At 39.9% G+C, this 14359-nt stretch overlaps 2 protein-coding genes across 2 annotated transcripts; both read left to right on the top strand.

Annotated features, from left to right (window-relative positions):
• Positions 1 to 922: 922 nt before the first annotated feature.
• Positions 923 to 2930, top strand: olig2 (oligodendrocyte lineage transcription factor 2). Its single transcript, XM_027142189.2, has 2 exons — positions 923 to 1073; positions 1490 to 2930. The coding sequence occupies exon 2, from the start codon at positions 1538 to 1540 to the stop codon at positions 2369 to 2371; it is 834 nt and encodes a 277-aa protein (XP_026997990.1). The 5' UTR covers positions 923 to 1073; positions 1490 to 1537; the 3' UTR covers positions 2372 to 2930.
• An 8957-nt stretch (positions 2931 to 11887) lies between these two features.
• olig1 (oligodendrocyte transcription factor 1) lies at positions 11888 to 13669 on the top strand. The gene has a single exon (XM_027142237.2). It carries the CDS (start codon positions 12555 to 12557, stop codon positions 13266 to 13268), a length of 714 nt encoding a protein of 237 aa, XP_026998038.1. The 5' UTR covers positions 11888 to 12554; the 3' UTR covers positions 13269 to 13669.
• Positions 13670 to 14359: the final 690 nt, after the last annotated feature.

Genomic DNA, 14359 nt, shown 5'->3' with positions numbered 1-14359 from the left:
GCGTGTCCATATTGTCCATATTGTGCTAATTGAAATGTGACGGATCATAACCGTTGACACAGTTTTGCACGCTTCGGTTATTAACGTCCTAAATACGTTTTAACGGCTGAAATAAGGCGCGCGCGCCAATCAGTGGCTGGTCAGTAGTGGGGGTCGTGTGTGTGTGTGTGTGTGTGTGTGTGTGTGTGTGTGTGTGTGTGTGTGTGTGTGTGTGAGAGAGAGAGAGAGAGAGAGAGAGAGAGAGAGAGAGAGAGAGAGAGAGAGAGAGAGAGAGAGAGAGATGTTTACGCACTAAAAAATTCAATCTAATCTACTAAAACTGGTAACCTACTGTTTATGTATTTACTACTAACACACACACACACACACACACACACACACACACACACACACACACACACACACACACACACACACACACACACACACACGAAGTGTTATTACACTATATATAAGAATTTATTCCTTTAAATCTGCTTTGTGATAACTTCCACTGATAAATGCGATGTACAACTAATATGTAAATGAACTGAATTTAGTTTATCCTGTGTTCTGACACGCTAAGCTTGTGTATTAGACATATCGACACTTTAACTACAACTTTACTTTTGTAAGTTTAAACTAATGTTTTTACACAGTAAACTTTAAGACTTGGTTTAAACGCTTCGTACACATTAGGAGGTTTTGCGCTTTGCCCGAGCGACTCTTAATGACTGACTCCAAAGTCTGTCGCTTTGCTGGTTCGTAATCTAAACCTAGCCGCTCGCTCCCGGGGTGCCATATGCGAAGTGTGTCTAATTTAGTTAATGAAGCCTCGTTTCTTTGTAATGACATCAGACTTGAAGACCCCCGCCCCGTGCGAGCCTCCTCCCCTCCCTGCGCCTCACGGAGACCCTATTGGTTGTGCACGGGCCGTCGGTAAGGAGCTGACACACCGTCCCCGCTGACTTCCCTCAGGTCTGCTATAAAACACGCGCGTCACTCTTCTGACGGGCCAAACACTCGTCCAGACTGATCCGGAATAACAAAGTCAATATCGCAAGTTGTACTTGCATGCGCAGCACCCGCTTTCGGTAAGTTCTTCAAACAAACCGTTATTTTATAAAGGTGTAAAAAGTTTTATCAAAGTTTTTTACACTTCGTAGTGTTACATTTAATTTCACCTTCGGGTGTTTTGTCTTGTGCCATTTTTTTATTTTTGGAAAGCCTAAGTAACGTGCTGTCCTGTTAACCTTGAGAGAAACTTCAGGCTTATGTAAATAAGCACATCCGTTAATTTGCTTTAGTTAATTAGACGTGATTTCTAATTCAATTACAATTTAGGATTTATACAAAGCACCTAAGAAGCAACTCCACTTGTATTAATCCAGTTAATACTCACTGCAACTAATCCCTAACTTAACCCATGTAAAAGTGTTTGTGTTGAGGATGTTAGTGTGTAATGATTCAATTACACGTTTCTATTCTAACTTTCTATTTCCACTTTTAGACCTAGCCTCTAGATCTACTGAAAACAACCACCGCTGAACTAGAAGACATGGACTCCGATACAAGCAGAGTGTCCAGTCGGCCGTCCTCTCCGGAGGGAGATGATTTGTTTCTCTCTGCGGTGAAGAAATCAGTGGGTTTCTCAGGCGCAGTGTCGTCTACGCAGAGTGACTCACCCCCAGAGCTGAGCGCGGACCTGCGCGGCCTTTCGAGCGGCGACGAGAACGCTCTCGGCCTAAAGATGTTCTCCAAGAAAGACCGCAAGCTGCTGTCCGAGAATGAACTACAGAGCATCCGTCTAAAGATCAACAGCCGCGAACGCAAACGCATGCACGACCTGAACATCGCCATGGACGGTCTGCGCGAGGTCATGCCTTACGCGCATGGGCCCTCGGTGCGCAAGCTTTCCAAGATCGCCACGCTGCTGCTGGCGCGCAACTACATCCTCATGCTTAGTAACTCGCTCGAAGAAATGAAACGACTCGTCAGCGAGATTTACGGGGGCGGAGGTGGAGGCAGCAGCGGTGCCCACCACGCGACATTCCATCCGTCTGCCTGCGGTACACTGACGCACGCCACAGGTCCACTGGCCAGCCATGCAGCTGCTGCCGCTGCCGCCGCTGCTGCATCTCATCCGGTTCACCATACTCTGCTTCCTCCAACCGTGTCTAGTGCTTCTCTACCAGCACCAGGCCTTTCGGCCTCGGTCAGATCACACCATGGACTCCTGAAGGCGCCATCGGCCGGAGCGAGCCCCCTCACCTCTGGCTTTCAACACTGGGGCGCGAGCATTCCGTGCCCGTGCAGCATGTGCCAGGTCCCAGCGCCACACGTGCCAACCATGAGCTCGGTCATTCCGCGCCTGGCCAGCGACTCCAAATGACTCAATCTTTTTAAAACATGCGGATAAAGACCTCATATTTAGAGACACTTAAAGACAATTTGTGGTTTGATACCGCCTCATACACTTCTTCGTGCCATAATTTGCTTTGTCTCCAAAAATAAATTGCGGGTGAATTGGATCATTAAGAAAGACAGCCCAGTGACACTAATATAGATGTTTTTTCTAACATGTTAGCCGAAGTAGATTTTACAACAGGGTACCTTTATTTCTGAGTCTATTCGGTCTCTTTCAAAAAACAAATTTGGGAAGTATAACCCAAAACTTGGCGATACGTGTGTAAATATGTAAATATGTAGTGTTTGTACAGTATGAGAGTTTCTATATTAGTTTTGGGGTGAACTCGTTTACCTGAGACTGAAGTATTGCACCTGCTCATCTCTACCATGTCTTTCTTAATTTCACTCTTTCTCCCTCTTTTGTTTCTCTTTTCTCGTTTTGCTCCTGTTTTACTTTTGTCACTGTCCGACACAAAGAATTGTCATTTTTATTTTTTATAAAAGTGTGAAACGATATTTATTTACTTATTTTTTATTTTATCCTACATGAATGAGGAATGTGCTGAAATTGTAAATGTAGTTAAATAAAATAATTAATAATAATTGCACTTTTTTCAACCCTATCATCTGCTCTAAGAAATGTGCGCACCCGATTCTAACGCTCACTCAACAACAACAAAACTATTATTATTATTATTATTATTATTATTATTATTATTATTATTATTATTATTATTATTATTATTATTATCATTATTATCATCATTAATGATGATAATAATGATAATAATAATAATAATAATAATAATAATAATAATAATAATAATAATAATAACTAGTAGTAGTAGTAGTAGTAGTAGTAGTAGTAGTAGTAGTAGTTTATATTGCAATAGAAACTACATCTGAATATGTTCAAGAAAATTTGAAAAGCAATCATTTAAATGATGGGTGAGGGTGATTCTAACAAACTACGGGGCAACGAAACAATTATATATTCAACGAATCACAACTGCACCATTACACATAATGAATATTATTACATAATAAAGATATTATTATTATTATTATTATTATTATTATTATTATTATTATTATTATTATTATTATTAAATGTGTTTACAATTATATGTAACATAGTGCAGTTGAACAAACCACACCCGATCACAATGATTAACTCCAGTAACGTGATTAATCAATAAAGTGAATGCCAACACTACAATACCTTTTAATCTTAAAATATAATTACTTGAAAATTGTTTCATTTTTAGCTTATGATTATATGCTTACCCACTGAATACTAAATAAGTAAATAAATAAGAATTAGTTTGGTGCTCTATTAAACGAAGGCAACATCATTAAATTAAAAAGAGGAAGCACAAACAAAATACAGATGGTATTTAACTTTGGTTAAATTGTAAATAATAATAGTACTACTACTACTACTACTACTACTACTAATAATAATAATAATAATAATAATAATAATAATAATAATAATAATAATAATAAGATATCAAGACGTATAAATAATCTGTAAATAAAAATGATCAGTGCTGGGTTCTTGACCTTACTGGCTATGAGATCTTCATGAGATCTATTTATATCTCTATCGTTATTTTCCAATGAACGTTAGAAGGGAGTGTAAATAAATAAATAAATAAATAAATAAATAAATGAATAAATAAATAAATAAATAGGTCCAACAATATATTATTTAAAGCCCAGAGGAAGCCAGAAATCACATTGAACTTGGTAAAACACAGAGGAGACGAGCTGAGAGAGAATAAATCCAGGAGGATCTAGTGGAATACATAACTAAACTACAGCAGCTGGATAGCACATTTTCACATCTTTTACAATGTTTCCAATGACCTTTTTAGCTGGAACGATATGGAGCTAAGATGAACTCTGAATATTCATTTTTGCCTGTTTGTTGTTACTCTGTTTCGAGATTAAAGGACTCCCGACTACAGAAAATCCTTTAACCTCCAGAGTGCTCTGAGTTTGAGTTATGGGAATATACATAAATCTTAGCTGTAATTCTGATAGTTGTGTAATTTCTAAAATGCTATATTAAATAACATAACTTTCGTCATTTTATATGTTTGTTTATATGTTTGTTTGGACCTGACGAAGATAATAGACCATCACAAAGCAGATTTAGCTAAAAAAAATTCTCGTTGTGGTCTTTGTTTTCCAGAGCCAGTGAAAAACTGTTCCAGTTACATCTTTTAGTAAATAGAGGCGGAAACTCCAGATCCTTCACAGGTAGTTAATTATTTAATGCTTTATGCATTCAGGCTATAACAATAACAATTGTGTAAGGTATCTGAAGACATAAAGCATTGGAGGTTTATGAGTTTAACTCCATATTAAACTGATGCAAGAGGTCTGCTAAATGTCTTTTCTCTCTTACAAACATCTGCTTGTTAGCAATCTTCGCCGCCTAGCCCATTTGCTGAGAGTAAAAATGCAATTATCCCAAAAAGTAATGAGAATTACACGCTATCGCGTTTCCAAATTAATCACCGCGCGCCTCCCCCGCCGAGCCACCGTACGCCCTCCACCTTAATAAAGTCTCTCTCTCTCTCTCTCTCTCTCTCTCTCTCTCTCTCTCTCTCTCTCTCTCTCTCTCTCTCTCTCTCTCTCTCTCTCTCTCTCTCTGTGACTGCTCTTTAGAGTGCCAATTAAACACTGACACACGGCCAATGACCCAGGTACCACCGGAAAATGCGCAATTAACTGCAAACAAACTGCGGTTCACTGCATAAATGAAGGAGCACAAAGTGCAAATATTAGATTATGCATGGCAGAAATGCAGCGAATGTATTGTACGATGATGGCACGACTTAAACCGTGCTAATTATAGTGTTTGCTGATTGGTAAAACAGTAGTATACGGTTTGCCTCATCCCTGTGGATCAGAGGAGTGGACTCTACATAAAAATGTGAAATCTGATGAGTGAATTTTATTTTATTATTTTTATATATTTTATTTTATTAATTGTTCTTCCACGAACACAGCGATGAAACATTTTCTAAGAGAGAAATTTCTTAAGATTATTAATTAAATTATTAATTAAATGAAACTAGTATTCTGCACGACAACCACGCAAATACACACACACACACACACACACACACACACACACACACACACACACACACACACACACACACACACACACACATTAATATATATTATTAATGTATTTATTTATTTCCTTTTCCCAGAGAGAAAAAGAGTAAAAAGGAAAAAAAAAGTTTTTTGTACTTTAGCATTTACTCCTCGAAAAATGTCACTTAAAACAACGTCAATTATTTTTGCATTGTTTGCGGTTTTATCAGGAATTTAACAGCTTTTTTTTGGAATTAAATAATTAATTAAGATTATTCCTATTATCAGTCAATGTTCCCTTTATGTGTCAGAGCCATACTCGATTTTAAAGTAGTATTTACCACTAGCGTTCACATATCATGGAAGACAGTGTACTCTTCACTCTGTTGCCTATTTAGGGATAGATTTAAAGAGTAAAGAGCATTTTCAGTCATCACCAAGGCAGCAGTCTTAACAGATTAAACTGACAGATTGTATTTTTTTTACTGTTTGAATATTTATGCTGCACCGTGTGTGTGTGTGTGTGTGTGTGTGTGTGTGTGTGTGTGTGTGTGTGTGTGTGTGTGTGTGTGTGTGTGTGTGTGTGTTACATTGCTCAAACCCATTTTTAAATCCCTGGTACGCTCCAGATGCAGGCTCTTTCACACTCTGGTATGTGTTGGCGCAAAGGATTAGAAAGACTTGGCGCAGTGCAAACACCAAATAAAAGAAAGAAAAGAGAAAAAGTAAACAAATAAAAGAAAGTGTTTCTGTAGCTTTGTAGGACAATCTGCATTGTTTGAGAGAGAATTATCTCTTTACTGAGGTTTGTAACTCCAGTTCTGGGGATTAGTACAGTGTAGGGATGTGCTTGATTTATTCATCATTTTTACTATTAATGTTATTCAGTCACTATGATCATGCCAAGAAACCATCATGGACTGAGGTGGTGTGAATGTGTGTGTGGGTGTTGATACAGTAGCCATATGAGCACTCTTCTCTCTGGGGAGGACTAATCGTCTCTCTCACTCTCTCCTTCATCTGTTCTTCCTTAAACGGCACATGGCATGGACATGTTTTAATACCAGAAGACATAACTGAGAGTTAAGCAAGTCTCAGTGTTGCTTCTAACTCTGAATTTTTCCCAAACCAGCTGGACATCATTGTGTGTGTGTGTGTGTGTGTGTGTGTGTGTGTGTGTGTGTGTGTGTGTGTGTGTGTGTGTGTGTGTGTGTGTGTGTGTGTGTGTGTGTGTGTGTGTGTGTATGTGTGTAAGGTCATGAATAGAGGTTATGTGTGCATCCAAAGGTCTATGATCCAAAGTTGACGATTTCCAATACATGATGGATCAATGTGTTTACTAAATGCTTCAGAGCCACAAAGACAGATGGAGAAGAGAAAGAAAGACAGAAAGAGATAAAGGAAAGTATAAAAGAGAGGGAGATATAAAGAGAGAAAAAGAGCTCGGCAGTGAGATTGTTTGAGCAGTTAAAGAAAGAGGGGATAATCCTGTAAGAGCAGTGAACTCTTGGATATTCATGACTGGCCGAGTGCGGACACTCTATGAAAAGAGGACATGTCCTGGTCACAACACAACATCAAAGAGCACCATGGGAGCTCCACAGGCCAGTCTGTGTGTGGGTGTGTTTGTTACAAGACCTTTGTTAGTGGATGTCTGGCTTAACCATTCAGGTTGGAAAGGATCTGATGAGTGTTCATCCTTCTTTGAGAAAGCTGCATCACAAGTGTATGTGTATGAGAGAGAGAGAGAGAGAGAGAGAGAGAGAGAGAGAGAGAGAGAGAGAGAGAGAGAGAGAGAGAGAGAGAGAGAGAAATTATCCCTGTTTGCTCTGAAATCTGAGCTTTTTCAAGCATATGCTTCAGTCTAACCCTTTGGGAACATACACGCTAACCTTTTGCAACCCCAAATTATATTAGTGATAACTTTCTGTACTCATCTTCCCAAAGTAACTGTTTCACATCTTTAGAAGTAAAAAGCACATGAATAATCTGAATCTAAATGACTATAAACTGATATAAATTGATGTAACATATTTAATATGCATTTAATTAACGAAGGGCAACACATTAATTCACAGAATTAAAAAAAATATATTCTGACTAAAAGAGAAGGACATTCACATATACAGTTAGATTTAGTGTATAATTTCAGAGAAATTAATTGAAATCAAATTTACTGAAAGCTAAATTTCTTAAAGTAGGGAGAACTCTTTATATAAAACATAGTATTAAATTAAATTGATTATATGCCAAATATTTTACAAATTATTAATCTCCTTATTTGCATATTTGTCATGCTGATCATCAATATATGTCTTTTTTTCTAGTTTTAAACCCAGCCACAACAGATACTATAAATGCATTTCATTGTCTAATAATGAACTGGGAAATCAACAGTAGTGCTACTAGAGATGTTTCAGCTAGCTTGCATGACGTTGTTTTCTGTAAAGCTGCATCAGTTTTTGCATTCCAGCAATATTAATTCAGTATACATTGAAAAAAAATCTATAAATGATAAATAAATTAAGATAAATAAATAGCTTTGTTAAATGGTTGATTGATGTTCTAGTTATTACACAGAGATAAAAGAGCTGCTATTATTGTTATTAATAGAGTTTGCAATAGAACAGTAATTGGACTGACAGTTTTGAAGAGTAAACCTGTTTCTCTTTTATATCTGTTAGGGCTTCTTTGATGTTTGAATGAGGGCAGTCACCCAAATTTGTAAATCATCTCCTTTTGCTTGTCCATAATTTATCTTCATTTCCTTTCGTTAATCCTGATCAGTGTCTGAGAACTTGAGACTCCTCACACCATGCTGTCATCACCAACGACCCAGCTAATGATCTCTTAACAAAGTTCAAAGCACTGATTACTGTGACATGATCAGTACACAGCTGTAACAGAGATGGATATACAAATGACAAAAAATCATCATGCTATATTATATCAATAATGTGTTCAAATTTTGACAAAGTGTGCCGAATTACTTCCTCCTAAGTAATTCTCCGCCTATGTCCTCATGACCTTGACTGTGGGCATGGTATGGTTCCGGTTTTTCTTTTTTGTTGAATTGCCTTTATCAATGGTGCATTCCTTTGCCAGTGTGTTTTCCGTTAAAGTGTCTATCCTTTCCATTTGTCTCTTAATGCTTGTTCGTTTATCTGTAGACCAGCCCTTCTCATCCATCATATCTTTCACTTCTCTTTTCCCTCCCTAACCTCCCTCTTGCCCCCTTTTGCACAGAGTGTGGGAGTACACTGCCATGCACACACAAACACACATGCAAACGAGGAACTTTGTTAGAAGATACAGGGTTGACCACTGCCCTGTGTGGTTGCTTTGCAGCTGTGTTAAAGATGTCAGTGTCAGGCAAAGATTCATCACTGTCGGAGTCTGGACGAAAAAGCAGTCTGCCTGGGGATAACCTTGATCTCTCCATATGGATGGTACGGAAAAAAAAAAACTTTTGTAAAATGTTTTAAAATTTAGGTTTAAAGTTTAAATTTAAGTTTAGAAAAATTAGATACTTTGCTGGGCATGATACATATTCTCTGCACCCAAGGAAAATATGAATCATTAAAGTTCATAGACTTATCTTCCAAACAGTGTCCACCAGTGTTGATGCTCTCAGAGCTCAGTTCTAAGATGCACATGTTCCTTGAGTGAGAGCTCTCATTAGTGAAATATGACACGTCCAGCAGCTGTCACTGAGTAGTTAGTGACAGCTCTAATCAGTGTGTCCTCGGTAGGCTATAGCTAACTGTGAGTGTGTGACAGCAAGTTTTTGATTTTGGATCTGCTGTGACGACTGTGCTTCGGCCATGGGGACAAAAGACCCACAGGTCATCCCTCCCTGGCTCCTTCTCCATCTGAGTAGGCTCCAGCTCGCCCAGGCCAACATTTCCCACAGCATGCTGAGAGGCACAATGCCCAGCCATCAACCCATTGGTTCCGCTCTATTAACAGCTTGTAAACTTCTCATAGCTGTGGCCCTGAGCCTGAAGCCACATAGCAAACTAAATTTCCATAGATCTGATGTTGTCCCCATCACTCACATACTCTTTTTTCCAATCTCTACCCTTTCTCCCTCGATTGAAGGGTCTTTTTTTATTGCTTTGTCTCTGAATCAACCGTCTGACTTAGAGGCCCTGTGGTGTGTCTCTGCACCTGTCTCCCTATAGAGCTGGAAATGAGAGAACATAGTTGTTGACATCTGTTAACTTCTCATTAGAACTTTGCTTTATGCAGGTTATCTGGAGCACAGGACAGCTCAGTACAGCACACCGTGTGGCCACAAGCTGGCGAGGGCCCAGCAGCCGGCGGGTGAGTGAGTGCAGCCGGCATTTAGCAGACGCTCCAAAGCGTCTGTGTTCTAGCTATGAATATGGAAACAGACGTTCTCTGTTTCCTTGTTGCTGATTTCAGTGTCTTATCTGTTTTGACCTTTCAGATGGTAGGAAAGGGAGTTTGCATTACTGTCAAACTTCACAGAACTTCTGTGAGGCTGCTTGTTTGTTTGTTGTTCACTTGCTTGTATGGAGTAATTAAGCTGACAGAACTGGCAGCATAGCATTTTTGCAGCCATATGCAGGGCATCATTAGCCAAATTCCATTCCATTCCAGTTTTTTAGTAGTTGGTGTAAATCTTGCTGCTGGACTGTGCCATATTCAGAATCCTTCAATCAGTAAATGCTGCCAGCATAAGTAATTTGTTCTGCAATTATCATTTTAAAGTGAGATTTTGTCTCACTTTATCAATAGAGCTGTTTTAGCAGTTACTGACTATGGACATAAACTGGGTAAATAGATACAATTAGTTTTGAACAGGTGTTCTCTTGTGATCTTCATATATGCAGGGTTTATCCCATTTGAATTAAACCCTGGTATGTTTCCCCCTGGTGTGTTTTACTTACACAGATGAAAAGACAGCATTTGCTGAGTGAGTTGGGTCTTGGTCCCATTACAGTCAAACTCTAGCTCTTGTTTTGACTCCGAATGGATCAAATTGCAGGACGTGAACAAAAAAGGCATATATTTTTTGTACATATGAGCTAATCACCCACAAGGTGCAAACTGAGCCAAAGGACAGAGTTGAATTGCTACATATCTGTGATGCATTCTGCATATCTGGACCACCAAATAAAAAATAATAATAAATAAAAACAGTGAAGTCATGCACAATTTTTAAAACAAATTATTTATATAATTTTATAGCAGTTTAGTACTGGCACTGTGGTCTCCATGATTTAAGTAGTTCTTATGACTTATACACTAATTTTGCAAAGGTTCGTATCATTTTTCTCTTGCACATATGTCTGACAAATTAATGAAAAGTTTTTATGAGTACACTTTCAGTGCTACACACCATCCAGCCAAAATTTTCTTTTAAATTATGTGGACAAAAATAAACCTAACCAAGTACAAAATGACTCAAAATATCAATTTCAGTTTCAACTTGGCAAATAAACTTACAGGTGTGAAAGCTATTCAGTACAGTGCACTGGACGGTAAAAAACCAAGGACGTTTAAAATAGTTTTAAATAGTTTTAAAAAATGTGTGCACGTCTGTTTGGAATAAGATTTGTAAATGGACTTGTCTGTTTAGAACCAGCCAGCAGAGGCCTGCTCATCCAGGCATGCTGTAATGTTTAATAGTGTCCACAGGAAACAGGCTTGGTGTGAATGAGCTGATTGAAGCTCCAGGTGCAGCTCCAGAAACCCAGGCCTGGCTGGCCAGCTTGGCCAAGCCGGAGCACACCGAGAGCCCCACAAAGACAGCCCTCATGCCCCTGCCTGGCTCCAATGGGCCCTAACCAACAGCAGCCTGGTGATAAAGGGGAGCAGTGGATGCTGGGGGCAGGGGTACGGATGTGATCCCCCCACACCACCCCATTCAGCCCCCGCAAGCTGGAAGGAAGGATGGAGAGAGTGGAAGGGGGGGTGGTTGTTGTGGGTGGACACCAGGTTCTTTCTTTGCCCCTCTTTTTCATCTCCTCTCTCTGTCTCTGTTGCAGTGCAGGTGTCCCTTTCTGGCCAGTCCCTCACTCCTTCTTTCTGTTTCTGTTTCTTTTCATAAACACACACACAGACATGTATATACACACACACACTCACACACAAAACACACACAGCGGACAAACACCCAGCTCTAATCCATCACAGGCTGGCTTTTATAGGTTAGAGTGTAGAAAAACACACAGCCCCCACACACACATCCATATAATACAGGCAGGTTGTGTTCTGTTGCTCTGCAGGTGCCTGGCATGGTGATTGCTCTTTTAATGCAGTTCCTGTCTCTGCTCATGTGTAAAAGTGTGTGTGTGTGGATGCCATAATACCATTCACCAGTCAGACAGCACCGGTTGCTCAAACCATTTGATATAACCTCCTCGCCATTCGCATCCTTTCATTTCAAAAACACTTCCTTCATTTCCTTGTTTTGAACATGGCATCATTCACTCTTTTTCTCTCTCTCTTTTCTCTGTAACTTCCCTTAATGGGCAGGATCATAGACAGAATGTCAAAATAGGGGATGCAACTGTTTTGTAGCTTTTTCCTTCAGAGAAGAGGGGGAGAGTTAATTACAGCATTAGCTCATTACCTGTGTCTTCTCTTCCTCATTTGCTCCCTATGCTCTCAGAGGGAGTGTGGTCCATCCAGATAGGGACTGCGTGACAAAGAGGTCTACTAGGACAAATCTGCCATCCTAGCAATAAAATACCAGCAAAAGGATATCATCCTGGAGGATTCACATTACATTTTATTTGCCTAAGATTCCTGTTATATTTTATTCATCGATTCAGTATTTTTAACTGGCAGTTACTCAGTGGATGAGTATGGACTTCAGAAACTGCTTCACTGGGGGGTAAGTTCTGGAATCATTGTTGGATTAAAGTGAAATTGTTTAAACAAGGATCAAGAGTTTCTGCTGTTCTGGATTGACTTAGACCAGATCTCTGGCTGTGATCTACATGTACATCTGACTTGTGATCAGATCCCAGGTTTTTGGTGCTAGTGTAGGTTTGAGCCTTTGAGACCTCAGTAACATGCAACCTGTATCAAGTCTCAGGTGCAAGGGACAAGGAGAGAGCACTTTTCACGAGCTCATGCCCAGATCAGTAATGGTTACAGGAGCAGGAGGATCACATTGTAATTCTGGAGATCTTCATAGCCCTCTTAGACAACCTAAATTTCCTCGAGAGCTCAGCATGGGGGAGCAACAGGAACTCAGGCGAAAAATCAACAGCCGTGAGAGAAAGAGAATGCAAGACCTAAACTTGGCTATGGATGCTTTGCGGGAGGTGATGGTACCGTACTCTTCATCCCCAACCTCATCCTTGGTTGCAGGAGGAGGGCTGCAACACCCTTATCTACCACTTGGAGGATCTCCGAATGGCCGTCGTCTTTCCAAGATCTCCACGCTGGTCTTGGCCCGCAACTACATCCTGCTCCTTGGCTCCTCCCTCCAGGAGATGAAGCGGCTGCTAGGTGAGGTCAGCATTGGGGGGACTGTACCGCACCTGCTTCTGGCAGGAGGGTGGCCATTTCTCACTGGCCCAGGACAGCTCTTGCTCAGTTCACCAGAACAGCCACTTGGACTGGCCCAGTGTTCTTCACTGCCATTGAATGGTGCTCCGGCCCTGGAGGAGTCTACAGCATGGGGTCCGCGGGGGGTGGCAGGGACACTACTTTGCCCCTGTCGAGTGTGTCGGGTACCCAGAGTGGTGCATCCAACTCCTACATCTCGCTTCCAGAAATGATTGTCAAAAATGTATGAGTGAATAATTGCTCCTTTGAAAAAAAAAATCTAAATATACAAGCAAGTTATTCTTTAATTTTCTGGTTTTCCTATTGCCTTTCCTGATTTCATGACTTTCATTGTGTGTAAAATAGTTTTTTATAAAATCATCATAAAACAATGTAGTGTGGTATCCAATCAAAGCTCAGTATAGCCATATCATATTACATTTTGACAAATATACTTGTTTTGAAAATGAATGAACTTTAATAGGTCTAATATCTGACAGTTAAATGTGCAAGGTGTAAAAAAATGGCAGCTTTTTATTGACTTTGATCATCCTCATCTAATACAATAAAAGTTTCTGAAGAAATTGTGAACAGTGCATATATTTCTGTGTGAATCTGTGTAATTCTTATGTATAGAGCTAAATTAAACAGTAAATATCCACTATAGCCTTTTTCATTATTTGTTCCCATTTTATTGTGTGTGTGTGTGTGTGTGTGTGTGTGTGTGTGTGTGTGTGTGTGTGTGTGTGTGTGTGTGTGTGTGTGTGTGTTATCCTCATATAAGTGAATGCAAGACCTAGCAGGTTGAAATAATTACTACAACCCTCTTCAAGCAATAAGGAGGTGCAGCTTACAGGAACACTATAACCGTCTTCTAACCCCCAGTCTTACTTCTTTATCCCACCTCAAACCTCCATTCAGTCCTACTAAATAAAACCCCAACATCAAAACCTGCCCCATAATTACTGCACACTCCTTCTTTTCCTCCCCTTCTTCCTTCATTCCTTGCTTGGAGAGGTAAAGGGCCGTTTAGCTGGGCTGGTGTGCTGCATACTCATTACTCATTACACTCTCCTCACAATACGTTCAAACGCCCAGAAAATGTGTTTCCATCAAAAGAGTTCGCTCTGTGAAACTAGAAACAAGCACCCAAGACTCTGACGTCTAGCACCCCGGAGGTAAAGAGCAGCCCTCTTTTCACTCAGAATAGAAAAGGAGGCAACAGTGAAAGCGAAGACAGTCCCAGTTCTGGGACAAGGGTGGTGTGCATGATAATGCTGATCATAATCATAATAATGATGATAAAATAGTAGGAATAATTGGC

The sequence above is a fragment of the Tachysurus fulvidraco genome, chromosome 6, assembly GCF_022655615.1.
Source record: "Tachysurus fulvidraco isolate hzauxx_2018 chromosome 6, HZAU_PFXX_2.0, whole genome shotgun sequence".
NCBI classification, from domain to species: Eukaryota; Metazoa; Chordata; class Actinopteri; order Siluriformes; family Bagridae; genus Tachysurus; species Tachysurus fulvidraco.
The sequence above is the reverse complement of the archived record's forward strand: the minus strand, read 5'-3'. Positions and strand labels throughout refer to the sequence as shown.

Excerpts from the sequence above, each read along its gene's own strand:
- olig1 (XM_027142237.2), top strand. The coding sequence starts at position 12,555 with ATGCAACCTGTATCAAGTCTCAGGTGCAAGGGACAAGGAGAGAGCACT.
- olig2 (XM_027142189.2), top strand. The coding sequence starts at position 1,538 with ATGGACTCCGATACAAGCAGAGTGTCCAGTCGGCCGTCCTCTCCGGAG.